The sequence below is a fragment of the Mya arenaria genome, chromosome 14, assembly GCF_026914265.1.
Source record: "Mya arenaria isolate MELC-2E11 chromosome 14, ASM2691426v1".
In the NCBI taxonomy this organism is placed as follows: domain Eukaryota; kingdom Metazoa; phylum Mollusca; class Bivalvia; order Myida; family Myidae; genus Mya; species Mya arenaria.
Genome location: NC_069135.1, coordinates 6,826,002 through 6,850,369, shown reverse-complemented (window position 1 = coordinate 6,850,369; position 24,368 = coordinate 6,826,002). Strand labels below are relative to the sequence as shown.

At 34.6% G+C, this 24,368-nt stretch overlaps 1 protein-coding gene across 7 annotated transcripts; it reads left to right on the top strand.

Moving 5' to 3' along the window:
* The first annotated feature begins 1,929 nt into the window (after positions 1-1,929).
* Positions 1,930-24,150, top strand: LOC128217571 (serine/threonine-protein kinase Nek4-like). 7 transcript variants are annotated; one of them, XM_052924786.1, is made up of 19 exons: positions 1,930-2,155; positions 2,454-2,699; positions 4,074-4,337; positions 4,630-4,730; positions 4,933-5,029; positions 5,458-5,565; positions 5,855-6,012; positions 6,280-6,513; positions 6,959-7,178; positions 8,500-8,568; positions 9,870-10,037; positions 13,722-13,776; positions 14,110-14,198; positions 14,989-15,113; positions 15,675-15,740; positions 19,384-19,526; positions 19,816-19,873; positions 20,384-20,465; positions 21,026-24,150. In XM_052924786.1, exons 2-19 carry the CDS (start codon positions 2,592-2,594, stop codon positions 21,131-21,133), a joined length of 2,253 nt encoding a protein of 750 aa, XP_052780746.1. In that variant the 5' UTR covers positions 1,930-2,155; positions 2,454-2,591; the 3' UTR covers positions 21,134-24,150. The 7 variants fall into 7 exon arrangements, with proteins under 7 accessions (XP_052780746.1, XP_052780745.1, XP_052780744.1 ...); XM_052924785.1 differs by having other exon boundaries at positions 2,436-2,699; XM_052924784.1 differs by having other exon boundaries at positions 1,930-2,193.
* Positions 24,151-24,368: the final 218 nt, after the last annotated feature.

Here is a 24,368-nt window from a genome sequence, read left to right as displayed (position 1 = left end):
CCCATGTGTTCAAGAGTTTACAGCATCGTGTTGCTCCAAAAATTTAGTTATGACATGACCACTGTTGTCTGTGTTTGGAGAGAGTGTACCAGGTAAATGTTAAACTATAAACTCCAGCATGCAATAAAAAAAATTGTAATGTCACCATCCTGCATATAAAAATTAAAAACACAAATGTAACCACATTGTTTTGATAACTTTATTAAATAAATTGAAGCTGAGTTGTGGAATTAATCTAGCAGGTATTAAAAGTTGGATACATGGCTTTGAAGAGCAAACAATGAATCACTCGTACTGAAAATTAATAGTTTTGGAAATAGGATTGTTAGGTGCAAAACTCCAGGAAGTTCTGGGATTAATTTTGAAACAAAAATAGGGGTAAATATTAGTTTTATGTTATGATAATTGTGTATAAGAATAAATGTTTGATACAATTCATGAAAGTCCATTCCTATTTGATAAATATTAATTAATTTAATTAAAATTTCAAATGCTGTATCATATGGACAGCATTTTTATTTTTTTCTAGTTTTCCAAAATACGATCTGAATAAATAATTGGGCACTGGTTATGATGATTAAACGTAAAAGGTAAGATTTATTTTACTTCTTAAGAATTTGCCACTCATTGAAATGATATAAAACTGTGTGTTTTTGTTTATCTGGGGCTATCTGAGCGGTGTCGTGTCAACTCGGCCCAATTACCTTTTCGGCCTGGTCCAAATCGGCCTAGTCCTTTTCGGCCTACTTTTGAAAGGAAAGCGTGTCTATGGTATTAAGTTGTTCACACCTAAGTTGGCGCAATTATTTAGAGCCGTGTGAGAGTGTTTAAATGAACGCTGACAACACCTTTGATAATTGAAAATTTCAAAGGATGTTAATGATGTTTTTAAACTAATTGAAGCTAATTATTTTACCTGAGTATACGGTAACACAGTTAGGCAACGTCAGCAGGCTGTGGATTTTGACTGGTGCCAGCGATGGCAACACAGAACTTGTGGAACAGATAAGAAGTTTTGAATTTGCATGAACATAAATATTTAGAACTATATGTATTCAGATTATATATGATTACAATAAACTTACTGATATGATATGTTCATGAACAAGACCGTTGCTAAGTTACTTTTAGTAAATTGTTGTTCTTTAATTGGAGTGTCACTTACGGTAATGTATTGGCACGTGTTAGGATGTCATTTCATTATTGATACCGCATCTTGTCAAAGAAAAAGGGACAAGGACGCCCAAAAATGCATGTTTCACATGTTTATACTGTGGTCAATTTTATATTTCAATTTAGTTTTAATAATAATGATGATACGATACATGCATGAAATGATATTTTTCAGGGATCTCCTAAGACGAGTACAGGCAGGCTTCCAAGATGTGTAAGGATGTGATGATGTCATTTGCGGATTATAGAGATCAACAATAATTGTTATGTTTTATTATTTAATGTGTGTTGGTTGCAGTAGAGTATATTAGATTCGGAAATAAATATTTTAATACATCATATTTCTCATTCTTTCTGATTCCATTTTGTCTCTTGAGGAAATAGAATGTCTAAAAAAATATATACAACATTACTGTCGTCTAATATACATATTCACAAATAAATATGAGTATAATAATAACAGTACAAAAAAAATGGTTTCTGGTCCGATTTGGACCATGCCGAAAAGGTAATTGGGCCGAGTTGACCCGGATTCATTTGAGCAATGTTTTGGTGTGAATGGACAATTTTACGTATATAGCTATTATTTTAATGCTTTACAGTAGCAATAAAATGAAAAAACGATTTATATAGGGTGAGTATTATAAGTACAAGTCAATTTTACAAAACCTGTCAAGGGAGACAATTCTGAACAATAATATATTCGTTTGGTAATTTCCTGTTATGACGGATTCACCATGAATTGTGACCCTTGCTCGCTCTTCAAATAAAAACCAAAAAAAGTCACTCAAACAAAATTCCGAAGTTTGTGTAGAAACCACTATTTTAACACAAAATCGAGACGTTTATGTTGTTATAGAGTGAAAACATAATGACAGTGCCCTGACGATTGAATGAAATACCCTTTTTTGCTTTTATTACACAAGTCAAGGAAAAATTAAATGCGAAATTAGCAGAATACTAATCCAATTTTAACACGCAGGTTCCTGATTTCGAAGAATATTGTCAAAGACTGAAAGTGTAAACAACAGACAAAATACCTTTTATAGGAAATTATTCAGACTTATTATATTATAGTTAAACAGCAGTTAAACAATTTTGATATAACACATACTGAAAATTGACTTATTCTGAATTTGTTAACTGTAATGATTCCTTGCTTTGGTCAGATTTATCTTTGGATCAATTTCGCTGGACAAAGGGAATTTCCCAGGTGACTGACTCATCAAACCAATCATCAATAATTACTGTATAAATTTCAGTTTTCTTTCAATTCAAAGTTCAGAATCATTTAGCTCACAAGAGAAAAATAATAGTGACATTATACAACAGTGCTGGATGTCTTGAATGGAAAATAATTCAAATGATATTTTTGATGTGGACATTTCTGTAACGTCTAATTAAGTAACAATGACAATATGGCTCAAGCAGTCCTAGCACTGGAACAGTTTGAATACATACGTAACATTGGAAAGGGAAGTTACGGTGAAGTAACCTTAGCAAGACACAAACGAGACAGAAAACAGGTATGACATATTACTTATATATATATTTACCAGGTATAGGTGTGGTACCTCTTTAAATAATTCAAATTCAATGAATAAGGTATATGTGATACATGTGAAAAAGTTATTAACATTGTTTTAAATTTCACACCTGATGTCTGAATTAGCACAAACCTGTCACATGTGTACTGCTTGCAAAACTTGTTATCTTGAACAAATTACATTTGGCATATAACAGGGTTTCCGCCAGGCCTTAATGGCTTGTCGGGCCCGACATGCCTTCTGCTGGCGCGTGTTAATTATGCTGATATGCATTAATCCGCGCAGCGACAAGCCTTATCAAAACAATCATAAGTTTTGACAATACACAGTTTTGCTGCTATTCCAATGGTTGCAACGGTTGACTGACAGCCAGAAGGCATGTCGGGACTATTACGGATCGACGACAGCATGAAGGTGTGTCGGTGAGGATCGACAGTGCAATTAACCTAGGATCAATGGTGCAATTAACCTAACTCCTCCTATTCTTTATCAAAATGGGAATATGTGAAAAACACCAATGTCGTAATTGCGACCTTCATCCCTATAATCCCCTTTGATTGCAAAGTAAACAATAAGTGTTAATTGATTTCGGTAACAAAAATTATGTGTCATTTTATTTTGAATCTGAAAAATCACATTCACATTACATTCCCTTTTAGTTATTATTTAGCCGACCCGGCTTTAAAATTATTAGCTGTCGCAGCTTAAAATATACCCACGAGCAGTCGCTTTGCTCCGGGCTCTTTTGTGTTCCAGCATGCAGACAGCGTGTTTTACATATTTTGCTGTGACGTCAACGGTGTCAATACAAATAATACCCGCACTTAACGAAACATGAGTCGATCAGTATCGTCGATATTGTTTTGTCAGAATACTTGAGAAATACCAATAATAAATGAAGAGAAACAATTAAACCTTTTCGCAAATATTTTTAATGTTAATCGGACTTGAGCTGGTAATTCTAAATAATAGGAACATAACTGTAAACTTGTTTAAAATGCAGGAAATTGCACCATTTTGATTACGAAAATTAAAAAAAAAATCGACCTCCGGACATGCCTTAGGAATTTCCTGGTGGAAACCCTGTATAAGTTATTATAAATGTTCCTAGTTAACATTTAGCAAGCCAATTTGTAAAGGTTTCTGCTTGACGCTGAAGTGCTATTTAAAATGCTATTTCTGAAAACTGCAACCAGCCTGCTAACTGGCATAAATAACCGTTTGAATTAATATTATTGTATACATGTAGTATCAACTGCCTGATTAAGATTTTATAGGCATTCAGATGATTCTTAGTTAATCAATTTACAATAAACTAATTATTCATAATTCTCATCCTTGCCCCCTTTACAGTATGTCCTCAAGAAAATCAACCTCAAGAAGGCATCAAGCAGGGAAAGGCGATCAGCAGAGCAGGAAGCAAAGCTCTTGTCAAAGCTGAAACACCCTAACATTGTGTCCTACAAAGACTCATTTGAGAAGGATGGGTTGCTCTACATTGCCATGCAGTTTTGCGAGGGTGGTGACTTGTATAACAAACTCAAAGAGCAGCGGGGCACGTTGCTGGATGAGAGGCAACTTGTGGAGTGGTTTGTGCAGATTGCCATGGCATTGCAGGTAATCTGAGGTTTAGTTTTAAGTGTTTACATGTATTATATAATTATATAGTTAGATGAATAAAATATCATCATGGCACATAATATGTGAACTTTCATTCAAACAGCTTTATAAATCAAAAGTGTCCCAATTACATTTTCATGGACAAACATGATACAATATTTAAAGACATGAACAGATAATGTAAAGAAATTATTTGACTACATGACTTTCTAGTCCTTTAATTTTAGAACTATCCCATGAGAGGCATTTTAAAGCATTTAATTGAAATAATGTCTCATTTTCTTTTCAGTACATGCATGAAAGAAACATTTTACACAGAGATTTAAAAACACAGAATATATTTTTAACAAAGAGTAAAATCATCAAAGTTGGTGACCTTGGAATTGCTAGGTAAGAAAGTTGCCGCTAAAACATTACAATGTGCACTATATAAAATATTTTGTTTGTAATGAAAACACATTTGTTTAGCCTTGACCATGATTCTGATCAGAATATTTATTGGGAGAGAATTTGTTTTTCTTGTGAAAGAGTAAAATGGGTAAGATTTGCTTATTTTGCGTTGTACACAGTCATGAGTTTTGTGTGATTTCAGAGTTTTAGACAATTCCTCTGATATGGCCACAACGTTGATAGGCACACCATACTACATGAGCCCCGAGCTGTTCTCCAACAAACCATACAACCACAAGGTAAATTGGATTGAAATGAAACCAATATTTATTATGTTATCATGTTTGCAGTATTTCCTTTGCTGTAGTTAATACCAGTTCATGTGTTTAAAATTAAGTTATTATTTTAATTCAGTTTTTCAAATATTAATGAATGCTGAATGAAATTGTTGTCTTTCCTTGAATCATAATGTTTACTGCTAAGATAGAAAAAAATGTAACCCTTGTGTAACCTTATATGGTAATTCACATGTTTAGACTAAGTTTTTAAAAAAACAACAAGTTAATGATCGAAAACATTTTTTTCAAGATTTGGCAACATTATTTCCTGGTTGTCAACAAGTTTTATACCTCATTTTATGTATCATTTTGAAATGTTCATGTATATATGCAAGTTTTAGGTCTATTTAATACTAAGATTGAGCTTGAATGCCTTGCTCCATTTTCAGTCAGATGTTTGGGCTCTGGGTTGCTGTGTGTATGAGATGATGACATTGAAACATGCATTTAACGCCAAAGACATGAATTCTCTAGTCTATAAAATTCTCAGGGGAAAGGTAATTCATATTCCTCTACAACAGGATTTCTTAGTCTTGTTGGAATACAGGTGATTTCCTTACATTGCAATAATGAAGTACTAATGTAATATTACTGACCTGCTCATTCGTGTAAGTAGAAATTATAAAAATAAGCTTGCTGCATCATAAAGAAGGAACCAGCTGCTTATTTGACCTACCCTACACTTCTTAGTCTATTAAACATAAATGTAAGATAAGCAACATAATTTTGTAATTCTACAGTAAATAATTTTCTCAGATATGATTATTATCACACTGTGCTCCTCAGATGCCCCCAATGCCCCGTCAGTACGGTAAGGATCTAGTGGACCTGGTCCGAAACATGCTGCACCAAGACCCATCCAAACGACCCACTGTCAACAGAATCCTCAGGGACCCTTACATCAAGAAAAACATCGCAATCTTCCTTGAAGAAACAAAACAAAGGTAGTTATGGGTCATCAGGTTATTGAGGAGGCTATTAGTGTATTTTGAGGAAATATTTTAGGTAGTATGAGGAAGTGCCTTCAATTTTTATGAGTTAGATTGCCATGTCTTAGTTTAAATAGGTTTGTAACAAATTTTTGGGACATTGGCAATGTTGATAATTATACATTATGACCTGTGTTTTAAAGAGTTGTTTTTTTCTGAATTCATGTTCTGATTTAGGGTGAAACTAATATTTTTCTCACAATTTTCACATTTTGATTCCAGCCGTCGCCCAGCAAGTGGCCGCCCATCAAGTCGACCTCAATCTGCCAAGTCTACTGCCTCCCAGTCTGAGCCAGACACAGCCCGGTCTCGTGTTTCAATTATGTCAAATGATTCTGAGAGTTCCTATGACACACCAGACAGTGTGCGATCAGCTGTGGAAAGTGACCGGTCGGTGGTTAGTGCATCACAGGTGGACATGGCAGCAGGTGGGGAGCCTGACAGACATCAGCACAGGTAGGCTTTGTTTACTTTACAATGTTTTTTTTTAAGATGATTAAAAGACAGATCTCTATTAGTTGATTATTAATCATGCTTAAAGTCTGTTTTGAGGGAAGAAACCCGTACAAGAGGCCAACAAAATGCACCAATCCAGTCCAACCAGCAACCACTTATTAGCTTATTAGAAATGAGGACATCAAGTTGAAGTTGTAATAGATATGGAATTTAGGTCGAGGTTTATAATTTGAATCAAGACATTTTCAAGACATTTCATAGTGCTTTACATTGACATGCACATTCATGTTTGTTATGTTGATAAATTGCTAGAAAAAAACATTTATATTTCCTTACTAATTTTCAGTGTGTGTTTTCTTAAAATCTTTGAAGTATACATTTATGTAATTTGTATGGCTTTTTCTTTAAGCACAATGAAATTAGGAAATTGAATACCATCTTTCAGGATGCCATCAAATCTAGAACCAATCATCGAAGGTCAGGTGGCTGGAACAAAAGATGAATCCGACCAAGACACTATAAAACAGAGCACTGTGAAGGCTAATAAACCTAAGCCTGAACACAAAGACTCTAATGAGCATAAAGAGAACATTGAGCATAAAGACTCCAAAGAGCCAAAAAGTAAAAGTGACAAAACCTCAGCAGCATCAAAATCAGAAAAACAGGTTTGTTCGTCATCATGTATTTGAATTTGCCACAGTGATTGCTGCAGTTCTAATTGGTACAGTCTTTAAGGGGGTACTCAGCAAGTCAGTTACAGCTGCAGTTCTAATTGGTACAATCTTTACAGAGGTACTCATCACGTCAGTGATAATTGCAGTTCTAATGGGTACAATCTTGACAGGGGTACTCATCACGTCAGTGATAATTGCAGTTCTAATCGGTACAATTTTTACAGGGGTACTCATCAGGTCAGTACTAATTGCAATTCTAATCGGTACGATTTTTATGCTTCAAGCTTTGACATTAACTTGCCATATTGATGCGCCCATGTTTGATTTAGCCACATTTTAAGCCTATTTTTTTAAATTGAAAAGCAACTGCAAGACTATGTAACTTTATGCAGTTTGTTATCCATGTACATTGGACTACGATTATAAATTTTTCTATCAGTATACACCAAGATCAACCCCTAGAACTCCAAGAAGTAGTCGCCAGGTATTGTAAATGTGTGGTTGGATATTTCACCTATAATGGTGAAAAATCAACAATAGCTTTAACTAATACCATTTGAAGTGTTTTTTAATTGTAACAGCGTGTATTTCACACAGTTAATTTTTATTAAAATTCAAAGTAAGATAATTGAAACATAATTGCTTGGCATTTGGTATACTCATGTTGTCATGTTATCATGAACTGAACTGAGTTCAATGCACTTTGAAACTTAATGCAGTTTTAAATTATTAATAGCAGATATTATAGATTACATTTTCTATCTAATAGGCTTGAACAATAATTTTTTATGACTGTTATTAAAAATCAGTTTAAATTTAAGGACTGCATTAAGGGAATTTCTTGTTAGAATAATGAATATTGTGTCTGTAAGAAATATCATATCTTAACACTTGTTTGTTTTGTTATCGGGTATTTGTCATTCCGCTGCGCTATTTAACTAGTGATATTTTACATAGGTTACATCTGGAAGCATTGTTCCTCCTATTTGATGTTTGTCTGGCCTGATTCTTTTGCAGGATATTGTTTAAATTTTAGGCTTAAGGTCCTTATAGTTTTCATAATGTTTTTATTACATTCTTTTGAATATCTATATCAGAGATAACTTAAGGTGCATCCCAGGATCTTGAGCCCAAAGTCTGAAGTCTTCGTATAAAAATAACTTATCTACAATAATATGTCAAGAAGTCATTTCTGCTGACTTGTGGGCCAATAACCCTGTGATGCAACACACAATTATTAAACAGTGATAACCTTATATACTAAAGTGCACATTTGGTGGAGTGTGTTTCACGATTTCTCGCACCTTTACAGCATCCCACCAAGTCTCATTCTCCTCCCAGAGAGCGACGAAGAAAAAAGAAGCAAGACTTCCTTAAAAAAGTAAGTTCCTCATACGAGAGGTCACGTCCCAGTCAGAAGGTCGTCCAGAGGTCAAATCTCTTGTCAAGGTCACATGACGGAAACTTTTCCTCTCCCACCAAACCATGTTGCCACCATAAGAAATCGGCTGCATTTATATTTGAAAATGTAAATACAAGGCAACATTGCACGCTGTATGTAGAGATTATAGTCCTCTGTATTCAAGAAATATCCTGCATTTTTGTACGTATTTGCTCTTGCACAGAAATATCATCCCATAGCAAATAGTTTGTCATTATTGCTAGCAGCTTTAATTTTATTATTTTAATATAAGTAACTACTAATTTGTAGTTAAAAAAATAATACATGTTTGTTTCATAGGATTGTATAAAGGTGCATGTTGAAACAGAATGGTACTAAACAAAATGCATGCTTAACTTTATACTTCAATGAACAAACTCCAAACAGCAACTGGCTGATACTCATTGATTTTTTTTTTTTTTATTCCAAGTCTAAATAATTCAAGTTTCAATGACTTATGGCTAAATAGGGAATTTTCTCTCACATTTCTAAATATTTATTAATGTAGCTCTGATTTGATGATGAAAAATCGATGTCTGACCCCATGAAATTTGAACGAGTCTCTAAGTTGAATCATGAGATAAATCTTGGAATTTTGTCATTATTATAAATAAACACATAAAATGTTGTTTGCTTTTATTTGAAATAAGTTTTCAAAGGTTAGGTTTCAGTTTGCTTAAGTTAGTAGGTGAAGGGAATCATTTAGAATTTTTATGCTATTTGTGCCATTTATATACATTGTATACCTTCAATATTTGACAACTTTAGTTGAAATTTGCGTACAATTCCATTTACAGGTAAAGTAGACCTGAATTTTAAAAAAGTGTTGTTGGTTTTTCCGAATTTATAAAACTTTATATCAGATTGATGATCAGTAATGCAATAAAGTGTAAACAAGTTTGAATTACTGGTAAGTAAGGTAGTTGCACAACATTTACAATGTATAAAAATGTCTATCTATTACTCAATTGTAAATACATTGGTATTTATAATATATAGTTCTATTTTTAATACATGTATCTATGCAGATTTTTTTTGTAAAAAAAATGATTTACCTTTGTAGTACTTACTAAAACCATTTGGACAGAATTATTTGTAGTCTCTCACCAAAACGGGCGAAACTTAATTAAAGTTAAATAAATAAACAATAGAATGCTTTGGTGAAATTGTGTAACATAGAACACTCAGAAACACATTATGAAATAGTGCCTGAGTTTCCAAAGTAAACAATTTATTCACAGCCAAAGCCTGTAGACAATCCAAGACCCCTCCCGCTCCCCCCGAAACAGGACAGTGAGGGACTTCCTCAGCGTAGAAATAACTACAACGAGATGGCAGGGGGCGACTCAAAGTCTTCATCTTCATCAGGGTCTAAAGACGATGCCTCATTAGGGGATGAAACTCCCAGGGTAAGTGAGAATTTCTACTGTTTGGCTGCAAATGAAATCATTGCCAATTTAATAGAATTTAAGGGGTTAATTTTAGTTCCTTTCTCATTCAAAGAAAGAATATCTCTAACTATTTTTGAGTTTTTGCTGAGAACAATAGAGAAATATTGAATACATGTACTTTTTAGCTCACCTGTCACGTAGTGACAAGGTGAGCTTTTGTGATCACTCTTCGTCCGTCGTCCGTCCGTCCGTCCGTCCGTCCGTTCACAATTGCTTGTGAACACAATAGAGGTCACAATTTTGACCTAATCTTTATGAAACTTGGTCAGACTGATCATCTCTATAAAATCTAGGTCAAGTTCGATATTGGGTCATCTGGGGTCAAAAACTAGGTCACTAGGTCAATTAGTAGAAAAACCTTGTGAACACAATAGAGGTCACAATTTTAGCCTAATCTCAATGCAACTTGGTCAGAATGGTCATCTCTATAAAATCTAGGTCAAGTTCGATATTGGGTCATCTGCGGTCAATAATTAGGTCACTAGGTCAATTAGTAGAAAAACCTTGTGAACACAATAGAGGTCACAATTTTAGCCTAATCTCAATGCAACTTGGTCAGAATGATCATCTCTATAAAATGTAGGTCAAGTTCGATATTGGGTCATCCACGGTCAACAACTAGGTCACTAGGTCAATTAGTACAAAAACTTTGTGAACACAATAGAGGTCACAATTTTAGCCTAATCTCAATGCAACTTGGTCAGAATAATCATCTCTATAAAATCTAGGTCAAGTTCGATATTGGGTCATCCGCAGTCAATAACTAGGTCACTAGGTCAATTATTAGAAAAACCTTGTGAACACAACAGAGGTCACAATTTTGACCTAATCTTTATGAAACTTGGTCAGACTGATCATCTCTATGAAATCTAGGTCAAGTTCGATATTGGGTCATCTGGGGTCAAAAACTAGGTCAGTAGGTCAATTAGTAGAAATACCTTGTGAACACATTAGAGGTCACAATTTTAGCCTAATCTCAATGCAACTTGGTCAGAATGATCATCTCTATAAAATCTAGGTCAAGTTCGATATTGGGTCATCCGCGGTCAATAACTAGGTCACTGGGTCAATTAGTAGAAAAACCTTGTTAACACAATAGAGGTCACAATTTTAGCCTAATCTCAATGCAAATTGGTCAGAATGATCATCTGTAAAATGTAGGTCAAGTTTGATATTTGGTCATTCACGGTCAATAACTAGGTCACTAGGTCAATTAGTACAAAAACCTTGTGAACACAATAGAGGTCACAATTTTAGCCTAATCTCAATGCAACTTGGTCAGAATGATCATCTCTATAAAATCTAGGTCAAGTTCGATATTGGGTCATCCGCGGTCAATAACTAGGTCACTAGGTCAATTAGTACAAAAACCTTGTGAACACAATAGAGGTCACAATTTTAGCCTAATCTTAATGCAACTTGGTCAGAATGATCATCTCTATAAAATCTGGGTCAAGTTCGATATTGGGTCATACGCAGTCAATAATTAGGTCACTAGGTCAATTATTAGAAAAACCTTGTGAACAAAATAGAGGTCACAATTTTAGCCTTATCTTAATGAAACTTGGTCAGAATGATCATCTTAACATAAGCTAGGTCAAGTTCCATATTGGGTCAACTCAGGTCAAAAACTAGGTCACTAGGTCAATTAGTAGAAAAACCTTGTGAACACAATAGAGGTCACAATTTTAGCCTAATCTCAATGCAACTTGGTCAGAATGATCATCTCTATAAAATGTAGGTCAAGTTTGATATTGGGTCATCCGCAGTCAATAACTAGGTCACTAGGTCAATTATTAGAAAAACCTTGTGAACACAACAGAGGTCACAATTTTGACCTAATCTTTATGAAACTTGGTCAGACTGATCATCTCTATGAAATCTAGGTCAAGTTCGATATTGGGTCATCTGGGGTCAAAAACTAGGTCAGTAGGTCAATTAGTAGAAATACCTTGTGAACACATTAGAGGTCACAATTTTAGCCTAATCTCAATGCAACTTGGTCAGAATGATCATCTCTATAAAATTTAGGTCAAGTTCGATATTGGGTCATCCGCGGTCAATAACTAGGTCACTAGGTCAATTAGTAGAAAAACCTTGTTAACACAATAAAGGTCACAATTTTAGCCTAATCTCAATGCAACTTGGTCAGAATGATCATCGCTATAAAATGTAGGTCAAGTTTGATATTGGGTCATTCACGGTCAATAACTAGGTCACTAGGTCAATTAGTACAAAAACCTTGTGAACACAATAGAGGTCACAATTTTAGCCTAATCTCAATGCAACTTGGTCAGAATGATCATCTCTATAAAATCTAGGTCAAGTTCGATATTGGGTCATCTGCGGTCAATAACTAGGTCACTAGGTCAATTAGTACAAAAACCTTGTGAACACAATAGAGGTCACAATTTTAGGCTAATCTTAATGCAACTTGGTCAGAATGATCATCTCTATAAAATCTGGGTCAAGTTCGATATTGGGTCATACGCAGTCAATAACTAGGTCACTAGGTCAATTATTAGAAAAACCTTGTGAACAAAATAGAGGTCACAATTTTAGCCTTATCTTAATGAAACTTGGTCAGAATGATCATCTTAACATAAGCTAGGTCAAGTTCCATATTGGGTCAACCCAGGTCAAAAACTAGGTCACTTGGTCAATTAGTAGAAAAACCTTGTGAACACAATAGAGGTCACAATTTTAGGCTTAACTCAATTCAACTTGGTCAGAATGATCATCTCTAGAAAAATATAGGTCAAGTTCGATATTGGGTCATTCGCGGTCAATAACTAGGTCACTAGGTCAATTAGTATAAAAACCTTGTGAACACAATAGAGGTCACAATTTAAGCCTAATCTAAATGTAACTTGGTCAGAATGATCATCTCTATAAAATCTAGGTCAAGTTCGATATTGGGTCATTTACCGTCAATAACTAGGTCAATAGGTCAATTAGTAGAAAAACCTTGTGAACACAATAGAGGTCACAATTTTAGCCTAATGTTAATGCAACTTGGTCAGAATGATCATCTCTATAAAATCTGGGTCATGTTCGATATTGGGTCATCCGCAGTCAATAACTAGGTCACTAGGTCAGATATTAGAAAAACCTTATGAACACAATAGAGGTCACAATTTTAGCCTAATCTTTATGAAACTTGGTCAGACTGATCATCTTTATAAAATCTAGGTCAAGTTCCACATTGGGTCATCCGCGGTCAATAACTAGGTCAGTAGGTCAGATAGTAAAAAACCTTGTGAACACAATAGAGGTCACAATTTTAGCCTAATCTTAATGAAACTTGGTCAGAATGATCATCTTAACATAAGCTAGGTCAAGTTCCATATTGGGTCAACCCAGGTGAAAAACTAGGTCACTAGGTAAATTAGTAGAAAAACCTTGTGAACACAATAGAGGTCACAATTTTAGGCTTATCTCAATTCAACTTGGTCAGAATGATCATCTCTAGAACAATATAGGTCAAGTTCGATATTGGGTCATTCGCGGTCAATATATGACAGGTGAGCGATTCAGGGCCATTTGGCCCTCTTGTATTATTTACATGTATGTCTATGCTTGATGTAAGACACAGTGAATAAGGCTTACCCTATATTCACAATCCCCTATTTTATGATTCAGAGCCTGCCCAATATGTCAGCTAGAGAGAAGAGAAGACAAAGAGATAATGCTCAATGTGAGTATGCAGTTTACATGTTACAACATTTTTGTACATGTATTTACCATATGTACAACATTTAGTATCAAATGAAAAATTAAAACTATTGATTGTAAAGAAAACTGACATCCTTAAGACCTGAAACTACTTAACAAAATTTATTCTTATTTCATACCCAGTACAGTAAATTCATACCAAGTACAGTAATAAAAGTGATTACATACAGATGAAAATGCAAATGCTTTAAACCAAACAATGTTCATGTGTATAATCATTATTGTGTATATTGATGCATATGGCCGTACACAGCCACAATGTTCATGTGTATAATCATTAATGTGTATATTACAGCATACGACCGTCCACAGTCAGCCCGTATTGTTCTTGTGCCACCAGAGAGTTCAAAATCCACTGTGATCACTGACAGGGATAGAAAAAGGGTATAAAAATATTTGCATAATATTTGATATGAGATATATTCAATATAAGATTAAGGATGCAAATTTATGGCATAAAAGAAAAAGTATAAATTAAGTAGTTTATCATATTTTCTCCCATCCCAGATAAGTAGATCCAAATATTTAGCAATGCTGGAAATCCTTACCTTGCCCATAGGCAAAGATAAAAATGTACTCGTATGGAACTACTTTTTTTTAAACTAAGCACAAAACAATTTTTACTATATTTTGTTTAACTGAAGAGGGATAGAAAGCATCTACCATGGCCGCTCATGTAAGACAGGTTCATCCCAATTCTTGCACAGGTTGTATTGCAAAACTCAGTAAACTTTGTTTCTCGTTTCTGCAAAAAAATCTATGCTCTGGTTGAGATGTACTACAGTTATCTTACACACTCTGCCACGGAAAAGACTTATAAACTTATTTCATGCAAGTTTCATACTGCAGGTTCCTTCATTACTTAGATTCTTTAGCAAGAGTTTCCATGTAATTTTAGCTTGTTTGTCTTCAATGGATAGCAAATGAAATATTGTCATTATATTACTGCTGATGTTATTGTCAGCATGCCATGCAGACTTAAATAATTTAGGAATAACATTTGTCAAGTTATTGTTGTTTGACTGAGGAAAAGCGAGTAATATTGACCTACTGGTATGCTAGTGCTAGTATTGTTTCTCTTGTTGTTTCACTCAACTTGAGTATTTACAAATTACATATTTTGCATAATTGTATTAACTTATGTTCTCCATTCAAACATATGTTTTATCTCCAGTACGAGCAACAGGCTGGCCCAGTTCGACACCGACAACCATCAATAGCGAATGACAGCAGCTCCTCAGACGAAGATACACTCAAAGAGTCAGATGCACAGAGGCAGAGGAGTAAAATACAACAAAGGTAAATAATTGATTGTATTGCACACAATATTTCTGAATATTTGCATAGACGATTTAACTTTTACATGATACAATGTATTGAAACAATGATATTTATATATCATACCTGTAGAATGTTTTTCTTCACATTCCTTGATTTAAAAATAAAATGTGGACACCTGGACAAAATTTCTGTCCTAATTCTCTTATTCTGTATCTCATAGTAGCCTAATGCGTAAGTACAACACTTCATCCGTATCGCGCTGTAGCCGATTGCACACCAAGTACTACGCAAAATAGATAGGACATTTGTTGGCGAAATTTAAATATCTAGTTGAAGAAAACTATTGTTATATTTATTTAAAGCATTTTGTAGGTCGGTTGTTCTGTGGGATCATATCACTTTTTATTTCTTACATAAAATGCAATGCACTCGCTGGCATATCACTTTGATTTCATCCAAGTATTTTCAAGTGATACAATGTGACAAATCAACAGAATAGCCATATATTAAATTAATTACATGTTGCATTTTGGTTGTATTTCATGCCATGATTCATTCCTGTTTTATGCCATTGTTTAGGCAGCATCCCTCACTAACCAATGGTGACTCCTCCACTGCTAAACACAAAAAGCACCACCAGTCTAGGTATCGTGTGATCCCTGTGTGTGTATCTGTAATTAACAATAACTATGGTCATTGCATGTTTATTCCAGTTTGAGGAATTAGAATAAATTACATATTGAATATTGAATATCATATGTCGTCTGATGTATGGCTTGATTGTGATAACTGAGAATTAAAGCTGTGAGTGGAATCCATGTGATATTGTTGTGAAAGTTATGCTGCCTAATATCTTGTTGTATGCCAACTTAACCTTGTCTGGTATACATGTAAGTGTTTGTTGATTATCCTTTTTTACCTGAAGTAGCTGGTGTGATAAATATGGTTTGACCAAATTCTACAATCCAAATGTAATAACAGATATGCTTCTTTATTTTGTAAATTAATTTTAGTATTACAGATATTATTTCAAAGAAAATATTAATGACACATTGGCCGGATTGTTCAGAGCTTTGTTAAAGTTAACAACATGATTAACGACATTGTTGTTAACCTTTAAAGTAGGGATGCAAACGAATGGCAAAATCGATATTCGAATATTCGGTAATTCTTTCGATCGAATATTCGAATATTCGATAAAAAATGAATCTTTAAAAAGTTAAAGTTATCTATTAATTTTAGTTATAAACCACGATACCCTTTTCTTTATCTGTCGAATGTTTCTAGTGTTATCGTAATACAATACAATACATAGCAGCGTGTCGAATATTATTACATCGACATATGAAATACATATCTAGCACATAACAAGCACATAACAAGCACATACAATTCAATGAAATCACTCATCAATAAAATCATCACATATGATGGCCTTGTTCTTATTCAGAAATATTATCTTATCAACAAGATCACATGAAAATCTGTTTCTAAGTTTGTTAACAATGAGTCCGGCGCAGGAGAAAATTATTTCTGATGGCACAGACGTCGCAGGTATCCCAAGCAGTTGGCGAGCAACATGTGCAACGCGAGGAAAGCGTCCCTCGTTCTTTTTCCATCATGCAAGTGGAGTGGCCTCCTCGTCGGAAGGTTCGTGCCGGTACCGACGCAGCTCGTCGTTAGCCGTCTTTGGAACCATGAAGCTAAGACGGGGTCGTTTGGAGGGTGTTAACGCACTCTCGTCGGGGTTGGCAACCAAAATGGAACATCGTCCAATCTACTCTCGAGCGCGTCTTCCGTTTAGCGCCGCTGTTCCGTTGACAGGAAGTCCAGGTCTTTGTAGCGGGGGTCCAATAGAGCGGCAAGGACTAGGGTGGATGTGGCGGTGGCATCGTTCGAAGGTCGGAAGCGGCGACGAAGCTCAGCAGCAATAACACCCTTCACTTCCTTGACGACATGGGAATCAGCCTCGCATGCACGGAGTGTGTTGTCCAAAAGACTTGTCACGATGAGATAAACTTCACTGCATGACACGTTCTTCTCCGTTGACATATACGAAGTCGTCTCAGTCAAATGACTGAGTACGTCACTCAGCTTGGAGACGACGGTCCACTCGCCGTCCTTCAACGACAGGTGCTGGTCGGCCTTCCGGGTAACCCGAGTGTCCAGCATGAGGTCGGACAGGACGCGGCGTTGCTCGTTCAGCCGGGCCAGTATAGCATGCGTGATGTTCCATCGAGTTGTAACATCCTGCACCAGCTCGTGTTTGGGCACCTTTAGAGTAGCTTGGCGCTTGCGCATTTCGGCCGTCAATGTAGTCGAGTGTTTGATGTGCCCGACCAGCTTACGACATCTGGAGACGACCCTGTTGACATCCAGGAGAGCAAATGCCGGCTTGATGGCCAGCTGCAGTGATTGCCCAAAGCACCCAGAACACAAATCATGTTTAAGACCAGAAACGGTAAACTTTTTCATTGATTGCTGTTTACTGCTTTCACTTTGAGAACTCGGATGCTTAGCCTTCACGTGATTCCAGAGATTAGTTGTCGTGTCCATGTACGACAACCTCACACTGCATAGTTTGCACATGACAGATTTCTTGTCAACAGAGCGCGTGAAATAAGTCCATACTTCAGATGTGGCTGGCATCTTTTACGTTGTTAAGAAATACAAATCTAATATATAATAATTATAATAAGTTTAACTTATAATGTTTTGCGAACATATATTCTGAAGGAATGAAGTGGTATCTACTTTCAGCGTATAATATCAATCACCGATTTGAGCAATATTGCTCAGCTTAATTGGCAGGCAAACTGACAAGAGGGTGTGAAGGCCGCTTCCTTAAATTCTTAATTGGCATGGTCATTTAAAAGAACTGAAAATCAATTAAACTTGTTTGATGTCACTTCCTAATAGCCAGTTATTTTACAATTATGGACACTGTTTATAGTACCCTACGATCGATCCCTAATTGACACATGACGCACATTCGATTGTCATCTCGTTAACGCCTCAGGCACAAGATGCGTATTGTTGTAAAAACAAGACAATATAATTTTAAACACAACAACTGCCCTAAAGACTCAAGGTTTATATCATTATTATTTGAAAAAAATAATCGAATATTCGAATACCGATTTTAACATTCGAATACTAAACGTTCGATCGAATATTCGAATATTCGAATATTCGTTTGCATCCCTACTTTAAAGGCAAAATATTTTATGTTGTGCTCACATATCTAAATAAAGCTGGTACAATTGGAACAAATCTCTCAAATTTTGTTAACAATACTGCAGAGCATTATCGATTCTGTGAAACTTCTAGAGCGGTAACAATTTGTAAGTTAACAACCATCATGTTAACAATGTTGCTAACTTTAACAAAGATCTGAACAATCGGCCCATAGCTAGCTACACCTTAATCTTTCTTCATGTGTAGCCATCTTCTTTTTTCTGGCTTCTATGATATTAATCCCAGAAATAAGGTTGAAGAATTAGCATTAATTTAGAGTGAGAAGTAATCTTCCATTTTAATGGTTTGATTGAGAAATTAAGATTCAAATGAGGCACTTAATGTGTGCATGATAAATTACTAAATAGTTTGTTCAGTTATGATATCAAGTCACTTAAATCTTTGAAACACTGACTTCATTGCTGATTACATGATTTACTTTTCCATCTGCTTTAGCTAATACAGAAATGGCTATTCCATTTAAACATACCACCCATGTCCCATGCCAATGAGACTTGAACAGGAACTTCCCTCTAGAATTTCTCTATTTTGCATTCATCAGGTGGGCTCTATGTTTAACTCGGCTAGCGCTAAATAATATCAAATGTAGGAGAGCATTTATTATAAGTTGTCATGGGCATCCCAATATACATGTACTACTTACAGTTACAACTTAATAGTTTAAATGAATGCAAGTCTCAGGTCATAAGGTCAGTGCTATGACTTTGACAAAACTTGCTAAGGTTAGGTCACATTTTAATGGGCATGAGCTTTTGGTAATGATTTGAAGGCTCCACGAAAAATGGTACTCTTTTTATTTCTTGTGGAATTTCAGTTGTCTTCCACATCTATATGTGTTTTACAGACAAAAGGGGACAGTTGCTAAGCAGATGAGTTGGTATTTTTGGACATTATTAACTGTGTTATTTTCAGAAAAAAAATCCTATCTTCTGATATCACTCTTTGGTTTAATTAAGCAAATGATGATGCAGTTATACATTTCTTGAAGTGGTCAAGGTCACATGAAATGATAGACTGATCCATATTTCAGGGAGAACAGGGACATGGACCAGTTCATTTCGGTCCTTGACAACACTCTACAACTTAATAATCAAGACGATGAAGAGGAATTGACGGAGGTCAAGGTCCCTCAAGATGAAACACCTCGCATTCCCAAGAGCTCATCAATGCCAAGTAAGGCTGATTTTTATCTATAAGATAAAAAGGAAAGCATAACTAGGTGAAACATTCTTGTACTGTATCATATATGTAGGTTTGTTGTACTCTTTACTAAAAAGGAGCAAATCTGGCAGTAAATAATTCGCTTTGGTTCTAATACAAATCAAATTGTTTCGGAATTGCTGTAAAATGAATGTTTCTGGTTTAGAACCATTAGTAATAGTCTAAGTATTCACTTGCTTTAGCAGTTGTTATATTGTTTTTCTAAAAGAAATATTTATGTATGTTTCACATAATTTTTCAGGTGTGGACACCCTCTGCAATGCAGACAGATTAATGGCCAGAATAAATCTTCTGCATCAGTAAGTCTTACACTAGGTTGAGAGGTGATTTCTAGATATTGTAAAGTAATGCTTAATAAGTGAATGACCCAGCAAGTGAGTTTTAACATTGCATAGGTGTCTACCTCTAAGTCTCACCCAAGAGGTTAACTGTTCGAGCTCAAAAGTCGACACTTTTTCATATACTCTTAAAATGGACACCGGTAGTGGTTGCTACTTAAGAATCAGACCTAGTGTGTCATTCATATGGTCTTAACTCTTAAAGGTGTCTTTGTAAAAATGATCAAATGAATTGGTATAATACTGAAAAGGTTGACTTTTAGAAACATATTCAAGATCTATAATAAATAGGGGCCCGGGTCTTTGACTTGAGTCTTCATATGGTAACGATATTACATTTATCTTAGGGTTTTAGCCAGGTTTTATAAAGGACAGGGTGCAGCACCCACGCATAACACTCTAGCTAAAACACTATACCTGTGTAGGAATGTACAGTATGGGTTATGACAGAAGAATCTTTTCCCATTGCAGGGACTGTATCAAGGGGGTCGGGTGGCCAATACTCAAGAATGCTTATGAGATTCTAGGAAGGATTGAGGAGGATGAAGTAGAGGTTTGTTGTGTGGGGATATGTATTTGCTTCAGCTTATATTCTATGTGGGAATTATAAAGTCCAAGTAAAGGTAGAGAGTTTTCATTTTTGTGAGATGGTTCGATGTCCGTTATCCATGCATCCAATTGTCCGTAAACAATTGTTCGTGAACGTAAGCAAGTCCTCAGTTTTGATTGCAAACTTAAACAGTTGTCTGATAAGTCCTTTGAAATTGTCAAAAATAAGCTTGTGAACACAATATAGGGCCTCCATTTATTACCAATCGCCATGACCTCTTGTTCTACATGTGTTCATCTTTTTTATTGTACTTTAAGTTTTATTGTAGTATAACTGGAGCCTATATGTTCTTGAAATATTAATAGTTTTATGCAGATCATGACTAGTGCGGGAGTAAATACAAATATTTCAAAGTTGATTTTTCAACAAATCAGTATACACAATTACCGACCATTAAACAGTTTACACATTTACATTGTTAAGTTCTTGAACAGACTAAGATTGTGTTAGATTCTTTTGAAAACATCAAGTTTGAAATGATCAATCATACTTAATTCTTTCAGCCGAAGCTGGTGTCCTTGATGGGAAAGGAGAAGTTTGACCTCTATGCAGGGAAGATATGGCAGCTCAAGTTCTGTGAAGATATGGCGCGCATAGGCATACCGTCCTAGCCATCAGTAACGTTTTACTGACAAAACACTTCCAAAGGTGTGGGCATTAGGCAGCTGGCTGGTTGGGTCAAGCATTGAGCAATAAAGGATATCTTTGTTAGCTTGGTATTAGATAATCTGAGAGGATGATTATACCTTGAGCACTATAGAATTTCAGGCTACTATTCATCAACAATTTTATGGCATTATAGTGAGGGCTTATTTAATATCATTCTGTGCAAGGTGTACACCAACCACATTAACTGATAAACATATATAATTGACTGAATACCTTAACAGATGCAGTAACACACAGTGGCTTTAAGTGGATACATATTAGTTTACTATTTCTACCATGATTTTGTGACCAGTTTGAAACATACACACAGGTACACTCATTTAAAATGTTTCATGTAGGGTAATAACTTTCACTCAAGGTTATTTGTGAACAGTTCCAGTTTCATGTGCCAGTAATGAGTTCTACAAGTAAATGTATCTCTGTGGTCTTGTATCGTCGGTAAAATATCAAACCATAATGTCCCGAGTCACAGTATACTTGGTTCAAATTGAGTCTGTTTCAATATAGGTTTTAAGTAATCACTAAAATAATTTGTAGGACATAAATGGCAACATTTACATCGCAATCCATTAATTTTTTATGCTCTCTGCTTGTAGCTTAACTGTCAATGTTTTGGGTTAATTTTACACAAATACACAGCAAATATGAACAAAACTATCAAACTTGGAATTTCTTGATGACATCTAAAATCTTTATTGAAACAGCCAGGTTCATAAGACGTGTGTCATGTCTTTATTTATTGTTAATTACAGATGAGTTTGTGTGTAAATAATGCAAATTGAATATTGGCAGTGTTCTAAATTGCCATGTCAATGAATTCAGCATAGATCAATTTTTTATTATGATTCGTTGATGATAGATAATTGAATGTTTTAAATAAAAATCATAAAATAATGGGCAGCTTATTCAAAACTTTGTTAACGATAATGACGTTGTTAACATCATCGTTTATTTTCAAATCACAGTGACTCTGGAAGCTTAATGGATATACGAGGGGTACTTGTGATCTACTGTAGTTCTCATAAGGTTTGAGTCAACTGTTTCAGCTATACTTGCTTATTTTTTTATATGAGCACATTATCAAACATTATTCATTTATAAAATGTTGTTAATCATGTTGTTAACTTTAACAAAGTTCTGAATAAAAGGCCCAATTTTGTTTAAAAGGTGTACATCTTTTGTCCTCAAAGATTTTTATGAAATTCAGTTGATGTAATGGGTATATATATATCTATTCCATAGAAAGTGACCTTTTTGTGATAGATTATTGGTTGTCATAATATACACATACATGTGCTGTTTTCAATTGTGATATTAATACATTCCATTGTGTATTGGATGTGATTTTCATTTGCTGTCATTTTTTGTCACCCTGTATTAATCACTTTCACAGAGTTTTAGTTCACAAATCCATTTCATTATATCACAGAGAAGTATATTAATCACACATTTCTTGTTCATTTTATTTTGTTTCTCAGACAGAATAACATGTATTTACATCAAGATTTTCATTAATTTTTTATACGGTTTTATTCATTAGGCTTAGCTTAAGAAATGCTGAGGTTAGGGCAACACGACCCTACCTGATAAAATAAGTATTTATTATTTAGTACACAATTTACCAAAATGTCATGGAAAGCATTTGCAACTTGCTTTTCTGTTTTTACTGGCCGTAAAAAAACACAACTTTGTCCCTACCCTAAGTAAGTTTTTTTGAGAGTGTTGGCCTAAACTCAGATATTATCTTTTTTAGGCCTTAACAGAAGTATTTCTGTCCGAGGCATCCAAACTTCACTTGTTTACAATGTTTAAAGTTTTTCCATAGATAAATGGAATTATTTTCCAACATCGAATTTTGTAAATACCTTATTCACGACTTATATGTTCAAACTAGAAATAGAAAAATACTGTTTAGCTTCTCAACCTAGTTCCATTTTAAATAAATATTTACATAGTTTTGTCTCATTTTAATGATAAATAGTGCCAAGCTTACTCCATGACTGCATCTTAAAATATAACTTAATGAAAAAATTAGACAAAAAAAAACACAATCAAATAACACATCCCATTAAATGAGTATGCTGTCTTTAGATTGACCCTTATTACTAATTTATAACTCTAATTTCTATTTTCTTATGATGTAAATATAAACACAGGTTTATCATAATCTTTCTTTACATGTATTGTTTCTGAGTAAAACCACATAGATATATATAGACTGTCTATATAATATATATAAGATTATTTTTTTTCGAGAGAAACCCCTGTGAGTAAAACACCCATAGCGACAGTAAAGGAGAATAGGGAAGTTATGCAGTACATGTTGTTAAAAGATTCCGTCCAAAGGAAGGCAGGCTTGTTATTGGGACCAAAAATAATTAGTGACATGATTTTATGTAATACTGTATGGAGAAATGTCTTTTAATATGAGTATAGGGTTTTTCACCAAAAAGTAAATGAAAGATAAAGGGTTAATTGAAAATTTTACATTTCAATTTAAACATGGTATTATTTTTACTTTGAAGGCGCACAATAAAGGTGGATGCAAAACAAGTTTTTAATTGTAATGCATTATTGTGTTTAACTCAATTGACTTGACTTTAAACAAAAAATGCATATGATTAAGGTAAAGATTAAAAAATATTAGCAATATTTTCGCATCTACCTTTGACAAAGGTCCTTTGTTGTGATCTATAATGTGGAAACACAGACAATTTCAATTTAGTTAGCAGAGAATTTTTGTTTTGACATCTGTTCTTTTACTGCCTTTTCTAAAGTTGCAAATATGTCTCAAAAACATCCATTTATGCTTTGATTACATTGTTCTATTTACTGATGTTCATATTTCACCTAGAGTCAATAATGTATATCAGCATTTCAATGAGGATGGATATCACATTTTAATGTTCTAATTTATAGTATGTAGAAAATCTGAAATAAAGAAACCCTTTTCCACTGACACTTGTTTAGTTTTAATTAAACCAGCATGGATGCAAACATGTGGATGTAGCCCCGATGATTACCTTTATTTTTTATCCAAGTCCTGTTAACATTATTTTTAATATTGAAGAGATTGTTTACCAAATAAAACCAAAGTTTTGAGTTATAGAATGTGTGAGATTTATAATGTTTAAGGAGTTCATCCCACAAAATAGGTTTGGGGTTCAAGCCCCACCA

What these genes read in the sequence shown, in the direction of transcription:
- LOC128217571 (XM_052924786.1), top strand. Translation starts at nt 2,592, where the DNA reads ATGGCTCAAGCAGTCCTAGCACTGGAACAGTTTGAATACATACGTAAC. An exon ending in ACAAACCATACAACCACAAG is followed by an intron (nt 5,030 to 5,457) that starts GTAAATTGGATT and finishes CTCCATTTTCAG; the next exon opens with TCAGATGTTTGGGCTCTGGG. An exon ending in CCTGACAGACATCAGCACAG is followed by an intron (nt 6,514 to 6,958) that starts GTAGGCTTTGTT and finishes ACCATCTTTCAG; the next exon opens with GATGCCATCAAATCTAGAAC.